The 21,016-nt window shown below is 31.9% G+C and overlaps 4 protein-coding genes across 4 annotated transcripts; all 4 read left to right on the forward strand.

The window, feature by feature from the left end:
* Positions 1 to 816: 816 nt before the first annotated feature.
* On the forward strand, positions 817 to 4,414 carry TRIADDRAFT_26661 (uncharacterized protein; the record flags this gene model as incomplete). The annotated part of the gene is made up of 8 exons (XM_002113129.1): positions 817 to 912; positions 2,134 to 2,446; positions 3,328 to 3,399; positions 3,492 to 3,577; positions 3,703 to 3,744; positions 3,912 to 4,004; positions 4,067 to 4,165; positions 4,295 to 4,414. The coding sequence occupies 8 exons, from the start codon at positions 817 to 819 to the stop codon at positions 4,412 to 4,414; spliced, it is 921 nt and encodes a 306-aa protein (XP_002113165.1).
* A 2,352-nt stretch (positions 4,415 to 6,766) lies between these two features.
* Positions 6,767 to 11,818, forward strand: TRIADDRAFT_27135 (uncharacterized protein; the record flags this gene model as incomplete). Its single annotated transcript, XM_002113130.1, has 14 exons — positions 6,767 to 6,897; positions 7,108 to 7,206; positions 7,477 to 7,544; positions 7,629 to 7,694; positions 8,576 to 8,697; positions 8,777 to 8,864; positions 8,990 to 9,074; positions 9,163 to 9,266; positions 9,386 to 9,512; positions 9,654 to 9,746; positions 9,848 to 9,931; positions 10,048 to 10,177; positions 11,277 to 11,402; positions 11,666 to 11,818. Coding segments are annotated over 14 exons (1,476 nt in total), but the record flags the coding sequence as incomplete, so codon positions are not given.
* A 3,943-nt stretch (positions 11,819 to 15,761) lies between these two features.
* Positions 15,762 to 17,368, forward strand: TRIADDRAFT_57048 (uncharacterized protein; the record flags this gene model as incomplete). Its single annotated transcript, XM_002113131.1, has 4 exons — positions 15,762 to 15,779; positions 15,997 to 16,200; positions 16,337 to 16,497; positions 16,987 to 17,368. The coding sequence occupies 4 exons, from the start codon at positions 15,762 to 15,764 to the stop codon at positions 17,366 to 17,368; spliced, it is 765 nt and encodes a 254-aa protein (XP_002113167.1).
* Positions 17,369 to 18,517: 1,149 nt separating this feature from the next.
* On the forward strand, positions 18,518 to 20,584 carry TRIADDRAFT_57049 (uncharacterized protein; the record flags this gene model as incomplete). The annotated part of the gene is made up of 5 exons (XM_002113132.1): positions 18,518 to 18,714; positions 19,180 to 19,443; positions 19,532 to 19,607; positions 19,693 to 20,305; positions 20,523 to 20,584. 5 exons carry the CDS (start codon positions 18,518 to 18,520, stop codon positions 20,582 to 20,584), a joined length of 1,212 nt encoding a protein of 403 aa, XP_002113168.1.
* Between the last annotated feature and the right edge of the window lie 432 nt (positions 20,585 to 21,016).

Consider the following 21,016-nt stretch of genomic DNA (forward strand, 5'->3'; position numbering starts at 1 on the left):
CATTTGGCTGCTGTTTCGTGCATGCCCAGTATGCCCTACTCTATTTGCGTCCAGTATTGACGCGACGAGGTCCAATAATGAGTGTTTTGGCGCACGTGCGTGTACCTTACTGTACACTGTTCTCATCATGTCCTCTTTTTAGGTATGGAGGTGTTGAAAAGTCCCTGCCACGGTGTACTCTACCAGTCTGCTCTCCAGTCCAGTACTATACACTGTATCGTACCGTGCTACATACTGTAGCCAGAAACTACACTACCTATTGTACTGTACGCCAATGGGTGTGGACAAACTTCTGTGTGGGTTCCTAATCAGTGCTACCCACATTCACTATGGTAGTACCAAAAATGTACTCACGACCCAGTCTAAGTGTACTGATTTCATTTACGGTACACTAGAGTATACTGAGTGTACAGTGTACAGTGCACAGTGTACAGTACTGTAGGCCCTCCATGGTACTGTGCTGTGCTGTACAGTGTACAGTGTACAGTATGTGCTGTACAGTGGACTCCTCCAGTAGAAATACTGTAGACAGTACAGTACAGCGCTCTATTTGTTGACGTGTCCAGTTCTACTGATGATACCATGTACCATACATGATGTCATAAAGTGGTCTGAAGCCCTATGAAACAGACACAATACGCTTGAGTACTCTACTGTATTACGCATGACTGAATGGATGATGAACTACTGTATACCATGCAGTACTCAACTATCCATACACGACACACTGTTGCATCAGCACGATAGCGTACTAGACGCTTTCGACTCGATCAATTCATTCTACAAATCGTGCCCACTGACTTACCCAAGCTCAAAATGGCGGATATAACGGCAGTATTATTTTTATCCTTGGCAATGTTCGTAGGTTGCTATTTGGCAGGCCTTATTCCTCTGTCAATGAATCTATCTGAGGTAGGTTATTCTATGTAGAAAGATACATTGAACCAATAACATTCAATGCAACAGTCAACAAGCTTTACCCAATGAAGACTAACTTCAGCAGAAATTTTCAATCATGGCCAACTTAATGTACTGCAGAGTCAATCGATCCAAGCAATTTTCCACAAAAGACCACCGCACTTGCTCTATATTAGGATATTGGCTATTTCTTGAATCGTCAATTATTCAATTTCTATCCTGTAAATGATACTTTGCCTCTTTGAACAGAGAATCAACTTTTTTTGTCTCATTCCTTCAATACTGTACAGTGTACACTGTATAGTATAGCTAACGTAATGATAGCAATGCTTTCCACCATGGGATTCATTTCATGACAAGGAACAGATTGAGAGTGAGCAGACAGTAGAGTCGATAGCCATTTATTCTAGACTTAGACCAATGTAGTTAATGGAGGAATAATTGCATACTTTACCTCTTATTTTATAATATCCCACGGTATCAATGCTCACTTACTATTGAATCGTAAGTGAATTTATTGAGCCCAATAAATTTTAATAATTTGAAATCATTCCCATCAAGTTGACATCTACCGTAGTAAGCAATGGCTGAATACAATATTTAAACTCAAGGCAGATCAAATCAAGAAAGGATTTACCGCTATTGGAAGGACTCCACGGTATCTTTTCCAAAGTGGTCATGCAAATTACTTTAATGTCTTTCATTCATCTACTGTACTCTACGAATATATATAAAAATACGATATTTGCACTCAACTATACTAAATTGAAATGCCAAACTATCAAATTTAAAAGATTGATTATCGTAATTACAGAATGAATTGTACCAGCAATTAGAAATGAATTCTGCTAACGATCAGGACACTGCTACCATTTAAAATGAAAAATAATAGTAATCATAATAATAATAAATAAATAATTACAGTAATAATGAATGGGAGGTACTTGGACGAGATTTTACGATGAAACAGCGTATATGTACAGCACTGTAGCAAATAGCTTATAATTCTTTCAATGCATTTTTGCTCACAGCATAGCTAAATCGTACTCCTAAATACCAACTTATCAATATCACAAATGAATATACGGTACTACTGTAGAATACGGTATATAGAAAGCTTGTTAATGGTCTGTAGTTGAGATCGATGTACAGTAGTAACTAAAGTTGACTTTCGGTTAAGTTTTGACACACTAATAAATTTATTGTAAATTGCAGAAATCACTGAAAATTACGTCATGCTTGGGTGCTGGGATGCTCGTGGGCACAGCTTTGGCAGTTATCATACCAGAAGGTATTGAGGCCATCTATTCCATCAATCAAAGACCTTGCCCTATTCCACGTCAGCTAGTAAAAGGTACACAGATACAGAACATTACCTACTCATCTTCTACTGGTGCAGCTACCATGGCAAAACATTCACATAGTCATGGGAATGACGTGCATTCTTTAGTTGGTATTGCGTTATGTTTCGGCTTTGTTGTAATGTTACTTGTTGATTACTTAAGTGGTTTGGCTTTTCATAACCAAGGTAATGCGTATGGCGCCTTATGAAATGATATAGGAATATTGTAATTTTTCGCTTATCCTACCATTCTGTACGAAGTTGCTCAATCAATTTATCATAAATAGAGTATTCAACATAGTTAAAGGTAACTTGCCTGTTGTAATCGCAATTATTATACTAAAGATACTATCTCTTAAAGTCTACTGTATGTCTCGTTATTTCGTAGCATGCTTTCGTGGATTATCATTATTATTCATCGCTAGTGATAATAATGTTTGCGGTACTTTTAATGCTTGCATTAGTAGTAATTACTGGATTGACCAATATAAATGGAGTATCGCTGAAATTGGAGGTTGATGACTTAGAGAATTACTTATTGATACAATAAAACTTAATTCGAGTAGTACAGTTACGTATGGGGCATTGACCTGGCCCAATGATGTAATATAGTCTTATAATATGAGTGACTTGTAAATAATTTCAAACAATGACGTAAAACTGGAAAAAAGTTCCCTTTACAATATTTCACGTCAATATACTGTGCTGTTGTTATAATACGTTGATATTATAATGTAATACGATATTATATGTTTGGTATTGTATTTTATAGACATACTAATAATAGAATATATATATTACTCTGCCAGTCAGAAGTGTACACATAAACCTTTTATACACGGATAACACATTAAATCACTCTTTTTACAGTAAACCGTTGAGATATTCCATGGTTTCGTGTTATGTAATTAGCTGAAGAAGTACTGTTGTGTCGTCTATGTATTGTAACGCGTACCATATTCATTTGTAAATATATAATACTGTTACTACAAGTTATACCTAGGTATTAAGACACCATTTTCAGATATAAAGATATCCAACTAATTATTCTTCCATTGATATTGTAGATCCAGAAGGTGGAAATAGAGTTGGAAGGGCTGGAATAACCGCCACAATTGGTTTAATTGTCCATGCTGCTGGTAACTAGTGTCTTTTGTTTCGCGATACCACGTCAGAATACTGTTGGTATTCTGACATACTCATTCCACATCTTTATTCAATATTACACTAGCTGATGGTGTAGCTCTAGGTGCTGCAGCAGCAACGTCTAGATCTGATGTCGAGACCATCGTTTTTATCGCTATTATGTTACACAAGGTCAAGTTACAAGAGAAAATGCATAACTACCCCTTCTTAAAAATTATATCAGTCCAAAGCTTACCTTAATTTGTCGCAACGTATAGTAGAAACTAACGTTAAAATTTCCGTTATATCTAATGCAGGCACCTGCTGCTTTTGGTTTGTGCTCATTTCTATTGCATGAAGTATGTATTGTGTGCTGGTATATTTCGAAATTTTTTTCGCACATTATGGTGATCTGCAATTGTTGTAGTGTCGTTTCAATTGTTTCTGAAAGGGTAGCATAGTTCAAAACTTTTTCTATTGACAAATGAATCACTAAACTATATATATGTATTATATTGTTTAACAGGGTTGCAATCGTTACAGTATCAGAAAGCAATTATTAGCATTTTCACTAGCCGCTCCCGTAATGGCAATCGCGACATTTTATATCCTTACCAAGGTGATATGAATTTATCATGCACAGATTTAAAAGTCATGTAACAACTATTTATTACGTACTAGACCGGCCAAAGTTCTTCCACAATGGAAGGAACTGGACTTGCAATGCTCTTTTCGGCTGGGACGTTCTTATACGTAGCTACTGTTCACGTCTTACCAGAAGTATCTTCTCAAAAGGAAACAGAGGTATTCTACCAATTAATGTAGCAAAAATTATGATGATTATAGAAAGTACTTTTCTTTGGTTATATATTTAAGAGATTTACTGTATAATATTAATGTATATGATAGGATAATTCGAACAATTCTAACCATGGTCCGCATATGAGTAAGCTATCAAAACTGGAAATAACTGTAATGGTCTTAGGAACTTTCCTTCCAATACTCTTATCCTTAAATCATCATCACTAAAAAGGTAATGGAAGCAAACGTACATGTATTGCATGGGTTATAATTTTATATACAGTAAAATGAAGTACATAACTAGAGCTTGATTTTTATAGATACAAGAGCCCTTCAAATAATGAAGCAAGATGATATCCATCAATTAAAGCTTAACATTGCAATCTCTCAAAGGTGTTATATTCATTAAGAAATTTTTTAATTGTTATGACAGATGCAACCCAGTTCAAATCTTTATTCTAAACTTTCTCCAAGCTCTTACATGGAAAGATTTTTATTTTACTATCAAATCTGATGACAATTTTAGTGTTTAAATTGTAATGTGAATTTTTATATCTTTATGAGGATAAAAATTGTACCTAAATGATGATAAGTGGTTGATGTATTATAAAAGTGAAGGGGTACAATGCTTAGCATGTGGTTGAATCGTGTTAATATTGATCTTATTTAGAATAGCATGTATGATCCTGAGTTATATTCTAGGTAAAATTTTTACTTTGTAATATAACATGAAGATTCCTATTACTGTATTTACATAATAATGTTATATTTTATCTAGTTAACTGTTTCTAATGATAAGCAGCTATATTTCAACTATATTGCTTCCGATCTTCCTTTATACTGTTTATATACGATTGGGTACTGCAGTAAGTAATCAATTACTGTATGTGAATACCGTTATAGTCATTTCGTTTATACGGAAATGCTATTATAAAATTTCGCTATATTATTATAATCAGCATATCACGCCAGAAATCATACAATGTCATAAACGAGGCATCTACTCATAATACTGTATTTGGACTATGCATAACAATAAATAGACTTAATTTTATTTTTGGAATGTCTTAAAAAGTATAAGCTATTTCTAGTCTCATTGTCATAATGGGGTTCACAATTTAAGGAAATTTGGGTAGCAACGGAAATTTAATGATACATGCTATTAGGCTATAGCGCTAGTGAAGTATCTTCAGTTGCTATTGCCCACTACTGTCAGTTAGTCAGTTTGTCGAATATTTCTACGAATTACTACATTAACTGATAGTGATAAGGCAATAGTAGGAATACAGTACCTAAGTATTAATAGGTGTGAATAAAGAATGTTAAATAATTTAATAATTTAACAATGCACGGTTAAATAGTTACAAATCTACCCCTAATCTAAGCCATATTGGGCATACCTGCGCCATAATGTACATGTAATAGCTACAAAGTGTACAGTTGTATCGCACACTATGACAATATGCTGCTTTAGGTCAGATAATGTAGAATGAATATCGCTTGGTTGTGAAACTCTATCTATTATTTTCCCGCATTTTAACATGTGCAAGGCTAACTATTTATCTTTTTCAAGGAACATATGGTTCAGTATGGAGTACTTAAAATGATGAATTAATTAGATTTAGAATCAAACACTTCTACAGTGTTATACTGACATTTTTACATTGAATATGCTAATATTATGAAATTAGATAATTAATTAAAATTTTACTTGGTCATTTATTACTAGTTCGTTGTTATATGTACATGCAATTAATTAAAATCAATGAGGATGTCTATTCTCGACACAATATGAGATTTGATAGAAATGCGTTTATAAATATAGTTATATTCTATTGCCAGTGCGTGATACAAAACGTCCCAGCTCCATTCCTATAAATAAAGACTATACAGCGATTTACAGAGAAGATCTTCATCAGCAGTAATATTCTTAATCAGTTATAAAAGCTAGCAAGTTATATTTTATATATTTATGATCCATTGGGATGCCACGGAGTTTTAATGGCGTACAGGCTGATAATTATAATTTAACCGAAGTGAAATCATAATGTTGTTGTGGACAAACGTAACGCGTTTAGCAAGGATGGCTAAGATTATGGTGTATTTAGTAGCGATAATAATATTATCATTGATCTATAATTTTATTATTTATGATAAAATTAACACAGAAGTAAGTATAGGCCTCTTTAATAATTAATTTATTCGTTCATTTCTCGAAATTGAATACGGAGTATCGATATTCATCCATTCATATACATCATATTAGTTTATACATACAGTAAATTACTGCATTATGAGTCCTTGATATTAGATTTTACAAGTCTGTTCGTAGTTTCGGGTAGATTTTTGGAAAAGTTACGTGCAAACTTTACTTATAGCAAAATGTAATCAAACATTAAATCTCATAGCAAGTAATGTACTGTAGTTTTTGCCGGATCCTGATTGTTACTGCATAAAAAACACACAAGCTTAGCACACCGTAAATCATATTAAAATCAATGACCTTAGATATCAAACTCTTTCATGTCATTTTTAATATAGCCTCGGGAATCAATTTATTCACATGGAGCTAATCAAACGTTTAATGTTGAGAAATACATTTTTAAATCAAGAGGATCTAAGGATGAAGGCTATGAAAAACATCAATTTAATCAATTTGAGAGCGACATAATTGGAGCCTATCGACGTGTACCAGATACTAGGAATCCTCTGTGAGTGTTTAAATAAATATTATTGTAAAGTCTTTAATTTTGTAGCACTCAACAGCATCTCAGATACGACATTTTAAAAAAAGTAGCGTGATCAATAAGATCATTGAAATCCTTTCCGTTATAACAAGTTAATGCATTGGAAAGCCAAGTCAGTAGTAAGAATTTCAGTTAATTATTTATATTAAACCGATATAATCTCTACTGCAATAGCTGCAAGAATAAAATATACCGGCTTAACATGCCATCAGTAAGTGTTGTGATTATTTTTCATAACGAAGCCAGATCAACATTACTAAGGACTGTTCAAAGGTTACAACTATAATCATTATTATAATCATTTTTTGGGCGATACCTTGACATAATTAATAAATATAACTACTACGGAAGTATCTATAAATACCGTGGACATTTGGTTAGAAAAATTATAGTCTGACTACAACTTTCTTGTGTATAGCTATAGTATTTCATAGTGGTAAATGATAATATAGCATTTACAGCCAATTTGTGAAGTAGATTCTATTTTAATTGGTTATGCAAGAAGTTAAATCACTCAAAATTCCCCATCCTATATTAAATTAGTGTTCTAGATCGAACTCCTCCTCATTTGCTGTCGGAAATTGTGCTAGTAGATGATAATAGCGATGATGGTTAGTGATTTATCTAAACTAATCTGTTTGGATGTTGTTCAAAAGCCAACATAATAAATAAAATTCTCTATTTCAATAAATTAGCTACTCTAGGTCAAGAACTTCTCACCTTGCCAAAAGTCAAGCTTATCCGAAATAAAAAAAGAGAGGGTATGAGTTTAAAATCTAAAAGTAGTGCGTATACTTGTGATACATTAGCTATATCTAAATATTTGCCATAATTACTTTGGATAACATAGCTAAGTTTACATAATGTTTGATAATATAATTAATCTCATATTTCAAATTCAAGATTGCGGTATTGCTATATTTACTGTTACCATTTATCACTTATCTTTAGAGTTCATTTGATATTACCTTGTTCTATAACAGCAGATTGTCATTATTCCATATTACCTTAAGGTTTATTGAATTTCATTACATTTACCGAATTGATGAAAATTTTCTCCCTCTATGCTAATTATAATAAATACATCAGTCCTATACTAGTATATATTAATGTGAATTTCAACTAAGCTATGCATTTATTTAATACTAATTTACTTGATGATATATGATTCTACCAACATTTCAAGGTATATTAGTAATCGCTCGCCTAAAATATACATAACAATTAGTTAGAGCTTAGTAGCATAATCGTATAAAGAATAAGAATACCGTATAAAGCTATCTTATATTTCTAGCCTTTCAGGGAATTATGCTTTTAAAATGACTTCTACTAAGAAATGCAATTAATTTACTCTAATTTCTATCCTATTCCAATTATCCTAAAAGATTCACATACATATTGTGCCATAACTTTTTTTAATTTTTGAGCTATAGTAGGATTATCATCTACTGTACATTCTGACAATAGTCATACTAATCTAAACCATGAAATTTGTAACTAATTTATAAAGTAGATACTGTACTATTTATATGATCACAATAATAACTTTAGTTAAGTGTCTTCCGCAAATGAAACAAAATACTTTGCCTTAATGACGTAGAATATAACTGCAGCTGTATTAAACTTAGTTGTATCCTCGCAGGGCTGATAAGATCTCGAGTATTTGGTGTAAAAAGTAGCCAAGGCAAAGCAATTATATTCCTTGATAGTCACTGTGAAGTCAATCAGCAATGGGCAGAGCCGCTACTAGAACAGATTGTATTGGTAAGCAATTGGAAACCGTGAACTAAACGGATTCTTTAACTTAAACAGAAAATTTATAGCTTCCACATTTAATGATTAGAATCCTAAAGCGATTGTTAGTCCTGTCTTGGATAATATTGATATGAATACGTTTGAATATCAAGAAGGCACTGAAGATGTTCGTGGAGGTTATACGTAATGTTGTTTTCCCTATATATCGCTAATAATTAGATTCAACTAGATAAATTGTAACTACTTCAAGAAATTGATATTAACAAGTTCAAATCAAAGTACGCCTGAACTGTTACTTTAGGGTTTGACTGGAGTTTAACATTTCGCTGGGACTACATGACAGAGGCTATGATAAATCAAAGAATAGATCCTACGTCACCAATTAAGTATAAAACAGCATACGATAGTCATTAATTCTGGTTCAGCAAGTAGATTAAGAAATAGCGCCATAAACTGGAGATTTTATTAACACAGGACGCCGACCATTGCTGGTGGTATCTATGCCGTTTCTAAGCAATGGTTCAACGACTTAGGAGAATATGATATGGGACAAAAGATCTGGGGTGGAGAAAATTTAGGTCCATTTGCTACGCTAACAATCAATATTGCATATTGAAACTATAGCTTCTGTGAATTGAAACTGTTTTCTACGAATGCTAACAGTGATTGAAATAATTTTATTTCTCCATAACATTAGAGTTGTCATTTCGGGCGTGGATGTGCGGTGGATTTATGAAAATAATACCTTGTTCTAGAGTTGGACATGTCTTTCGGCTTCAGCACCCTTATATCTTTCCTGAAGGTGCGGGTAGAACATACTACAGGTATAATATTATAAATGTAGTTCTACTACTGAATTAGTTAATTCGTAAGATAACCCATTTCAACAACGTAAATATATTTCGGAGTGTCTTATAAGAGTGAAATTACTGATTTATATTTCAACTTGCTTAACATCTTAATAGAAATTTGCGACGTGTTGTTGAAGTTTGGTTAGATGAATATAAGGTTTATTTTTACCAAATACGAAAAATTATTAAGAGTATAGACTACGGAAAGTAAGTCGCTTACTGAATGGAAACACGTTTATGCTACAAATTTTGTTCACATACGGGGGCCTATTTTACACTGATTTTGCTTAATAACCTATAAAATATAGCGTTAAATCAAGGAAACAGCTACGAAAGAGGCTTCATTGCCAAACTTTTAAGTGGTACTTAGACAATGTGTATCCTGAACTTCAGTAAGTAAAGAATTTATCTTGGTTATTATCATATTTTTACTGGTAATTGCATTACACTGATAAATTACTTCAATGGATTCAGCTACGGAATATTAATCTTATAACCTCTATTTTAGTGTCCCAACTCCTTATAAAGCAGTATATGGTCATTTTAAGCAGGGAAGATTGTGCTTAGTAACAGGCATAGAGAGAACTATTGTAGCCCTTCTTCAAGTCAAGCCATGCAGTAACGTTACAAACACTCATGTTAGTATTTATTTTAGTTATGAAATAATTTAATTACTATCGATTTTTCCCAACTGTGCTAGTATATCGCATTAATAACTAATGTATAAAATTTAAATTCTATGCAGCTTTTTAATATGACCGATCACGGAAATTCAAAACTTGTAGAAAATTAGAAGTTTAATAGATCCTTATACAAAAAAGATAGATGCTTAGTTCTACTGTAGTCGAATATAACTAATAAGCACTTCCAGAAAGAACTACTGTGATAATCTAAGTTGCCAGCTAGTATACTTTTCGTAGCATTTGTAGCTATAATCACCATACAATATTGTACATTAATTTACGCATACTCAGATTATTATTAGTAACAATTTCTTAAAGCCGAGTATTATTAATTCAATATGGAAACGACTACAGCATTTACGTAGAAATTATTTCTACTAGCAAGAGTATGATGAACTAAGTATCCTAATATATGGATTACAGTTCTATTTTTCACCTCTAACCTTAATAGTACTCGATACCTTACTGTATATAGTCATCTATACTCTACCATAGAATCTTCTTCAACAGCCTATGGTTATAACTACTAAATATGTCTTAAGATATAGAAAGTCATGCTAACGTACATCATACTAAGCATAGATAATAGTCTATAATCTAATAATAAGATACTCTATGCCCTTTTATGGCATATTGCTGTTGAAAATCGTTATATTCACTAAAATTTACGAAATCACCTAGGATATTTTTGATAGGAGAAGATAGCATAATTTTTCTTGAAATTCAAGTGTTGTAGCAAATTTTCTGTATGATTTTACATTTGGACATTGAAATTTATAAATATTATCAATTTTAGTTTATAACTGATCTTATCCATACGTACAGTATGAAATTCCTACTATAGATATAAATTTGAAAGTTCATTTTGATACTTTGCTTTAATTTCGATTCATGAGTTGCTTAGAGGATAGAATTAAGTCGTAATATTTATTATTCAAAGAAAACTTAATTTAATTTTTTAGACGCTAATAAATTTTACTAAAAAACTAAATACCATTATATGCGCTACATAACATTTGAATATTTTTCTGTTGTGGCTATTTTCAACATCTAGAAGTGGGCTATCGTTAGCGCAAAGCTTATTCGTCTATATGACTTTTGCATAACATTAGACAATTATCGCGCAACAAAAGCACAAGCCGTTAATTTACAAAGTTGCCGTAATGATGATCCTCGCCAGGTTAATATACTGTATACTTATAATTTCATACTGATAGTATAAAGTAAACCTGATCTTTACGTCAGAACGAGAATTCAACATCATATTTTCATTATGACTGTTTCTATAACCTCAGAGTTCAGTTTATGTATTAATAGTGTAATTTGTTTAGAGCGCATGTGATGGTATTACCTAGTTTAAGATTAGGAAGCCAGATTTACACATAAATGGAGTACTTTGATATTGATATGTATCCAGATATATAATAAACTTATATTTAACAGGAATGGGAATATTCTGATACTGGACACTTAAGACATCGAATGACTGACATGTGTTTGGAAGGAAGAATGCAATCACATGAGCTGGAAACTTTGAAGACAGCACAATGTTCAGATACTACATCTCAACGTTGGCAATTTATTAAATCTTTGTAGATGTGATATAGTACCAAAGATTAGATAGAAAAATTATGATTTCATTGGAAAAAGCATAATTAGTGAAGATTCATAGTACCCTCACAGAAATGACGAAATTTTATATAAATTGAGCGGACACTATTAATATCGGGTTTCTTAAATGATAATTATAATTAGTGATAACATAGCAGCGTAATTTATTTTAATCATTAAAAAGTATGTTTAATTTAAAATCTGTATAGAGTAATATTCGGACTAAAGATTGTTGATAACAACGACTAACGTATTTTTGGCAGTTAATTTTCATGTAATCTGATAGGAACCCCAAAAAGTTACTCTTATATCAGATTCAAAAACGTGTAGATGATGTAAATTGAATACATTTTTAAGCAGCCCTAGCCTAAAGCAATGATTACCATTGCAAGAGCCATATTAATTATAACGATAGTTTGTATTCTGATAGTCATAAGCTTGAAATGAAGTTAATAAATACGTACGGTAATTGTGTCTCACTATTACTGATTTAGCGATCGAACCATCGAAAGTTTGATTTTAAGCAAATGTTTAATCATTTAAGCGACTCCATTTATTAGCGCTCTACTAACATATCTCATAACCAGCTTCTGAATTACCAACCGAATCTAGTGCCACTCAATAGCTGTAATAATAGTAGATTTATAGAATATTATTTACTCGAAAATAATATTGAAATTTTCATCTTGTCACGTTAGAGAGTCTTGTACGTATATGATTTTCTACACCTTTCAAAGTTGAGGAATTTCTTCTGCTGCAGAGTAACGATAATCATATCATTTGATATTTCTTTACTACTAGTCTAAATCATCGCATAATAATAACGGAAATAATTTTATACTTATTCAAATCATTTATCAGGTAGCAAATTAATGATCTCAAATCAAAACACTTGCTACTTTAGTGGATAAATGTAGCCAATAAAATTATAAACAATAACCACTTTAATATTAATCTTCTGTATGAACTATACTAGAGTATCATTGAAACATGGGTACTTTCGAGTATCGCCTGAATTTATCTTAAGCTTATCATACCTCAGTTTTATTGATCTAAGGGTTCCGTTTATTTATTTATGAAAGCTTTATAAGCCTTCGAAAGTATTTGGCGATAAATCTCTTACTTTGCTCGTTGAGTTGGGCAATCTGTAAGAAGCATGTTGTGAAGTCTATGTGTGCATATTATATCTGTCACATTGCCCGGTGACTTGGGCAATCTATAGGATGCTCGGGTAATCTATGAGAACGTGTGGATATGATGCTTCTCTCTCATATTGCCCGGCTAGTTGGGCATTCTACAGGTTGACTGGGCTATGTATCTGATACAGGCCATGTATGCTAAACGGGCAATGTAGAAAATACAAAAGACGTCTAATGCCAAAACTACTCTAACCTATCCTGACTGAAACTAATAAACCGTGATATATCTGATACCATGGATATCTGCATCTTCTCTTACATTCGAAATGTTTTCGTACTTTGGCTTACTTTGCCCGTTAGTTCGGTCATCGTACAGATCGCCCTCGCCATCACGGTCAGCGTAGCGTATACGATATCTTAGTAACATAGCTAGACCGTAACAGATTGCCCATCCGTGTATTATGAATTTATCGTACGCGCAGATAAATATTATAAATTATTTTTATTATCTTAATTACTTCTTGGTATTGGAAATTATTGATAACATAGACAGAAAGTAACGTACCTTAATTACTGGTGCAACAAACTACGTATACTTCGCTCATATTAATAGTTATAAAATTGAATTGCATATTCACTAAATATATTTTTTTAAACATTAGTCTTTAACAGCTCAAATTATGCTTTTATAATCTGTTAAGTAACGAAAATACATATCGCTTTCTTTCTTAATATTAATGGTTAATGACTGAATTTTCTTCTAGACAATGTATGAAACTAAAGTTATCTCGTCGAATCATTGATCCGAGACATGTGTATAGTTTTAGTGGCCATACTTGTATTAAATCTAGTTTCATTTGGTGTATTCAAGTTCTTAATGCCTTTAAAATGCATAAATTAATTCTTTTAGAATGATATAGATTGCTTATCATTTACTTTATAAACTATTCAAAATAAGTTTTCATGATATTTAGATGCAAAAAAAACATGTTAAGACGGCAAATGATACTAGAATCACAGACTATTGAAGATTAATAAACATGTTCTATAGCTGAATATGACCGCTTCGGGAATTTTAACTATTAACAGTTTAATAAAGGTACCACCAATTCATCCTATTTATTATAGATTACTTTAATTGTTACCATAGAAACTGTTTAAAGAAAAATTACTATAATATCTAATTAGGCGTATTAAAAGGAGATATAAATGAAACCAGAATTATGAGATTTCCTTATATTTGTGACGGAGTGTATGCATAGGGGGGTTTCAGTAAGATTATAAATACGCATGATCCGTTAAAACAGCCTTAATCTTACCCTATCAAGCAGGATACAGAATACTTTGATTTATAATACAACAATTTTAGTATTATAAAATGATTTTTGTGTTATCAAGATCGATAAAGGCCATATTAAATGACAGAAATTGAAGCTTAATTAATCCCATTCATTAAAATACCAAAAGACTTATTTTGTATGAGTTTACAGCCAGCTCTCGAAACTCTATCCTAATCAATTAATCCAATCCTTGATCGTTTTAAAAAATACAGTAATCATAAATTATTCATGAAAATCACAAGGATTACGCTAGTTATGATATAACTAAGCACATTAACTTCAACCAGAAAGACAATAAGCTATCTCAAGTTTACTTTACTATTGTGATTAACAGTATTATTGTCAAGATTACTCAATCAGCCTTATGCTTAAGCTAAGAAAACAGTCATTTTACTCATTATCATGCTAATATAACTATGATCTATTCTACCACCTACGGTCTCTATTCTGAACAGAAATGATGACGCCTTCGCTATTCTAAAAATATTCTTCAAACTGATCGATTCACAACCATGACCTTTATTTTCTTCATATGCTAAGCAATAGGACATCTGTTGATTCAGTAAAGGAGCGGTTACTAACTTTTTGTCCTGTCTGGGCTGAGTAACCAAGTCACCTTACAGAGATAATAATTGATTTCAGTTAATTAGTCTCAAAATTATTTAATATCTTATAAAACTTCACAAGAGCAAGTGTAACTGATATATCATTTATATCTTAAAAAGTTTCTAGGTAATTTTCAATTGATAACGTCATTTATATTTCACGTACAGAGTTTTTCTTCGGGAAATATCGCTACATTCGCTAGTACTTCATTGGATTGCTATAACTCGATTTCAATTAGTTTAACTACTGTCAGTGATCTGCGTTCATTATTCATTATTTAGTACTTTACTCCTAGGATTTTAACGATTTTCCTATATTTTTCTCTGTTATTTAATCAATCATTGCGATTATTTTCGATTTAGTATCTATTGAAAGATTTATAAATTCTAAAACTGACCACCAAGACGAAAAATATCAAGAACGATAGAAACTTGCTTTTAAAAAGTAAATTGATTATTTGCCTCTCGTTAAACATCGAAATAAAATTAAAGATTATTGCGAAGGACACTGATCGCTATCAAGATTCAAACAACTTTAGTAGAATGCTCCAGTAGTAAAAACTGCTTTGGAAATGTCGCCGGTATGATTTCATTTAATTTTGTAAGTTTAGCTTGTTACATATAAACTCATCTTATAGAAAATTTCTTAAACTTGATTAAAACTGTCCTTAATTATAAATAATTCCTTATTTTTGTTCAAAATTATACTACTATTAAAATTAGGATTTATCGCTATTTATGTGATTGGAGAAGGCAGTAACACGATGCTAAGATATCTAATAGTGATTGGCCTGTAATTCTTTTCGAGACACTTACATTTATTATTGACTGATAGTTATCAATCATGTTGAGAACATTAAAGGTATCTCGATCAATCCGAATTCTCTCCATTCTCACGGTCCTAATAATTTTAAATCAGGCAAGAAATAATCAACTAATGTACAAACCAGAGGCAGTTTTATTGCGATTTCATAAAGACTATTCAGATATTTCTTCAATACTATATATTCAAATCGACTAAATTCAAATCCACTCTCTTTCTGCTTAATATGATTACGTTTACCATATTTTTCTTTCAGATCTATTTTATAAGAATTAGTAGTGTAGAAGCAAACGATATTAATTATGCCCAAGGCACATATGTAATATCAACTTCGACCTGCGGTAGTCCTCCAACTGAGTTTTGTTCCCCGGATGGTCAATGTTCCAATATTTGTAACGAAACATGTCCACAAACTTCGAAATTAACATTATTAACAACGGCAGCCACGGCGGCTTCGGCGGTAAGGAATAATGAAAATCTCTTTACTTAGCATTAAAAAATTAAGTAATATAAAGGAAGTCTATAAGTTATCATTTTACGAGTATTCGTCCCATGATCGATTTTAAAAGATACTTTTACCTGTACTACTCGTGCAGGTACCAACATCGTCTTCTGCTCCTGGTAGCTATACATCATCTTATAATTTTGACGGATCAACATATTATACAGTACAACAAAAAGATGAGCCGACAACATTGCAAGTTCAAGGTGGCTTCTCTATAACGATTTGGACCAAACCACAGACAAGTAGTGTTGGGTAAGTTGAAGTAGATGATACACTTACTTCTCTAATAATACGGGTAGTAAAGTCTAGTATACCAATCCTCTAGTATCTAATTATTGATGACAAACATTCGAATTTAAAGGTAAAAGACTTTCTTAGAAAAATTAATATACTGTACGGTAGTAATAGCGATAAGATCTCCTAGACTATAAGAATCAAAGGGGTTTCTGCAACTACGTTAGCCGAAACTAAATCTCTTAAGAATACGCTACAATAGCTCTAATCATTATTTTAAATACAATTTCATCATATCTCAATTGATAATGAGTTTAAATCCGTCATAATCCATAAATTTAATTATCATGGCTTGTATGCGATATTATGATGTTTATAGTCATAATACTGCGAAATTCAAGTTTATGTCGCTAACACCATGATTCTCCTAATTATACTGTATACTCACGCTATTTTGCAATAAAGATAGTGTAGCTAATATTGATTATTCCATTTGCTTTTCGATAGACGATTTTTTATGAAAGAAGCTCAAGGCACTTCCAATGGTATTTACATGTCGTTAGTTACCAATACAACTGGTCCTAATAAACATTTATCCTATTGGTATCAAGACGACAACAATCAACTCAGTTCCGTTACTTTTTCTAATATTGCCCTCGATGATAACTTGTGGCATCTAGTAACAATTATTATATATAATGAAGGCGGATTTGATATTTTTACCCAGCAGTATTCTAAACCGTCGATATCGCTTTATATTGATAAGACGCTGAGATATGCTAATTCTCGCTATGGGGGCAAGCCGAAATATGGATTGGGAACTTTTACTATCGGTAAAGGCGTCCAAACTGGCGATAATTATAAAGGTATCAATATACTTATAGATTAGTAGTTCGTGGTTGATTATCAGAGCGTGGACGGTCTTGTTCCATTATCAATAAAATATGAAATTTATGCTACCAGTTAAAAGCGGTGAAAACTACAGCTTTTATTCGTTTTTGTATCCAGTTATCGAAGTTCTATATTCAGTGATTCAATCTTAATTATTTAAAAATATTTTGGGTTATATATGGCGTCAGACTTTTAGGATCAATTCAGTAATTAAAATCAACATTATAGTATTTAGGGCCTAATATTCCACAACGCCTAAGTTTTAGTAGTTTGTAGCCAGTTTTAAATTCAAAGATGCTCAGCTTTGTGCTATAATTTAACAGATAGATAAAGAAATGATGCCATAACATAACTAGATTGATGTTACTTATTGTGTCATATTTTAATACAGTAGATAAATTTCAGAGTTAAATTTTAATAATTTGCGGCAACGTTATTTAAATAATATTACCGGCTATGATTAGAGAGGATATTGAAGACATTCTGCGAAAATTAAGTATTCACTACAGTATGTAAAATAAATTAATCAAAATAGCAGTTATCAGTTAAACACGATCTTACGAGAATAAATTCGATTACTTCGTGATTGAAATGAAGATAGCTTCGCGGTATATTCTAGATTATGCGTAGCAGTGAACTTTCTAATACATATTTTTATGAATGAATTGCAAAAAGTAGTTAAAAAATACTTCAGTAATAATCAACTAATTTTTAAAAGTTACATTTTAAAGTACATCAATTTATTAAGCCGATAGCAATTTTACTAATGTCATTCATATTGTTTACATATATAACGTCAATCCAGAACTCTATTCTTACTATAGCTACTGCAACTCGTACTATAACAAATAATCAAGACTGATAGAATCTAATGATAATATATTAGTCTTATAAGTGCTCCGAAATTTCATTCTCATAATTGCTACAGCAAATCCAAATTTGTTGTAATAAGTAATTAAGATTAATAACACAGATTTGAGGATATAGGTTCTATAAAAACAGTTAGAAATGAATTCATAATGGTTATATAGTTAAACAATATCAGAAGCTTCAATTGTCATTGTAATATCTAATTAGATCTTTATACTTTGTTACTTACGATAAATTGTCAAAATAAGTATACATTCTATCTTGTTTACTAGGTCTTATGGCTTCTCTACAGTTTTATGACATCCAGCTACAATCGAATCAAATTAACAATTTAGCTAGTGGTTTATCTTCCATTTATGCATCCAAAGTATATCCATATCCTCGATGTTTGTGTAAAGCTAACTCTCAATTAGTACCAGACGCGTACATTATTTCCAGATGCCTGAACGCAAGCACTGGAAATTATTTCGATAGGTAATAAATTGTAACTAATACTATCTACTATCGTAACGCAAATATACCAGCTATACGAATAAATCATTTTGTTTAAAATAAAATCAGTTTAACTAGTTTTGCTAAGAGACTATAATCTAAGTGCTCTGGCAACTGGATCACCGTAACATAAGATTGAAGATCGAATCCATATCAACTTAACAGTTACAGACGAATAATATTATATTCCAATACTCTAGATAGATATTATGGTATTACTACGTTTTATAAGCACTACCGATATATCTTTAAATAAAGATATTAAAATTCTTAGTATTTTCTATCTAATTCACTTGTAACACGTTAGCGCACGTTTTCCCCATCTGTAGAGCACATAACTGCTATAAATATAGTTGGCAACTGCAATTGTTTGATTTATTCCACTTTCCGTACGCTCAGTCAGTCATAAAATTTACGCTCAGCATTTAAATTAATTTAATCCCTTAGAATTAATCCCGATTCGCATCCAGCTGCTTATGCTAATGATGGCAATTTGAATACATTTTGGCTTGCCGCTAATGGGACATCAAGTGCAAATCTTACTCTAAACTTATTCAATACTACAACTATAACCTCTTTAACTATTCATTCCGTCTACCTACCAACAACCGTAGTCGTTGAGAAACTTTCAGCATCAACTGGCCAATGGCAAATTCTACAACTCTTTGCCGATAATTGCCAATTACGATATTCACAAGGAAATAATTCAAAGTTTGTAAACCTTTTAAATTTGCTTGATTTTAAGTATAAATCCATGCAATGGTCTGCCTAAATCCGTTTTATCACTATTTACATACAGATTAGAAACAATCAATTCAATAAATTGCATAGAATTCGATGAAATGAATAAGCAGACAGCCAATTTCACCTTTTGGGTATTAAATCATGAATAGTAAATGAAAGCGTAAAACCTGATTTGTATCGTACATTGAAATTAAACTTATTCTCTATCCCAATTAGGCAGCAGAAGGAAGACCATTTACCAACGATGTTCAGTCCATCGCTCAATTGACTAATTTTAGATCTTCGAATAGCACTCGTTTTCAATTTCAATATTCCAATAATCAATCTCAGACGTACTTTGGTATTAAAGAAGTCATCGTCAATAGTGGCAATAGCTACGATCCTATTTTCGTTAATAGTACGTTGTATTACCAAATTGAAGAAAATTTGCCAAACAATACTTTGATTGGGAAAATTATGGCCTATGATCCCGATCATGCTAAAGTTTATTTCACCGCAGTAAAGAATGATCCAACGGATACAACATTCGGTTATTTTAACATTGATACCAATGATGGCAACATAACTACCATAAATAATATCGATTATGAAACAATTCCCTCTAATCCTTACATTTTCAACGTTACTGCTCATGATTATGGGATAGATAATAGTCGTACTCAAACAAAGCAATTAATTATCACTATTGCCAATGTACCAGAGACACCACAATTTGTCAATATTAATGGAACTCCAACTCAAGGATATCAGTTTGAGGTTAATAAAAAAGTTTCTGAAGGAAGCGCAATTGCAGCAGTGCATGCAGTTGATCCAGATGGCTCTGGCACAGGTAATTTAATCATAACTAAGTTCTAGCAACTTTGCAACTTTACTATGAATGATGCCAATTTTATTGCTACGCTTACATAGACATAAAACTAATTACTTACCTACTCATTACTATTATGCTTCTATATTATCATTTTACACCTTAATTACTCCGAGAGTAGCGTGTAAATTTAGTTCTTTTTATTCCGCCACTTGTGCTTATACACTTTCATTAATAGCAATATGCCATTATGATAGGCAAATGTTACTAGGAAAAGTTAATTTCGGAACAATGATCTAGATTATCTTATTTTTCATAGTGGTAAATTCCTATGCTTCCATTTAAGAGTTACAGAAGGATTACATATTAACATATATAGTATATATATCGTTCATATATTTGCAAATTTCACTAGCTATATTTAGAACAATGATCTAGGCTATAGTAATTCCATAGTAGTAAATTTTTACGCTTCCACTTTAAGAGTAACAGAAGGATTACTTGTTAACATACACATTGTACAAGTAAGCATGCATGCAAACTACACTAGCTATATCTAAGGTAATGATCTAGGCTATATTATTTCACATAATAAACTCTTACACATACATATAAAGAATTACGAAACGGTTACATGTTGGAATTTAAATAATTATACGCGAACTTCACTAGCTATATTTTGGGCTATGATCTAGGCTATGCTGTTTTACATAGTAAATTCTTACACATCCA

This window comes from Trichoplax adhaerens, genomic scaffold (genome assembly GCF_000150275.1).
Source record: "Trichoplax adhaerens TRIADscaffold_6 genomic scaffold, whole genome shotgun sequence".
Lineage (NCBI taxonomy): Eukaryota > Metazoa > Placozoa > Uniplacotomia > Trichoplacea > Trichoplacidae > Trichoplax > Trichoplax adhaerens.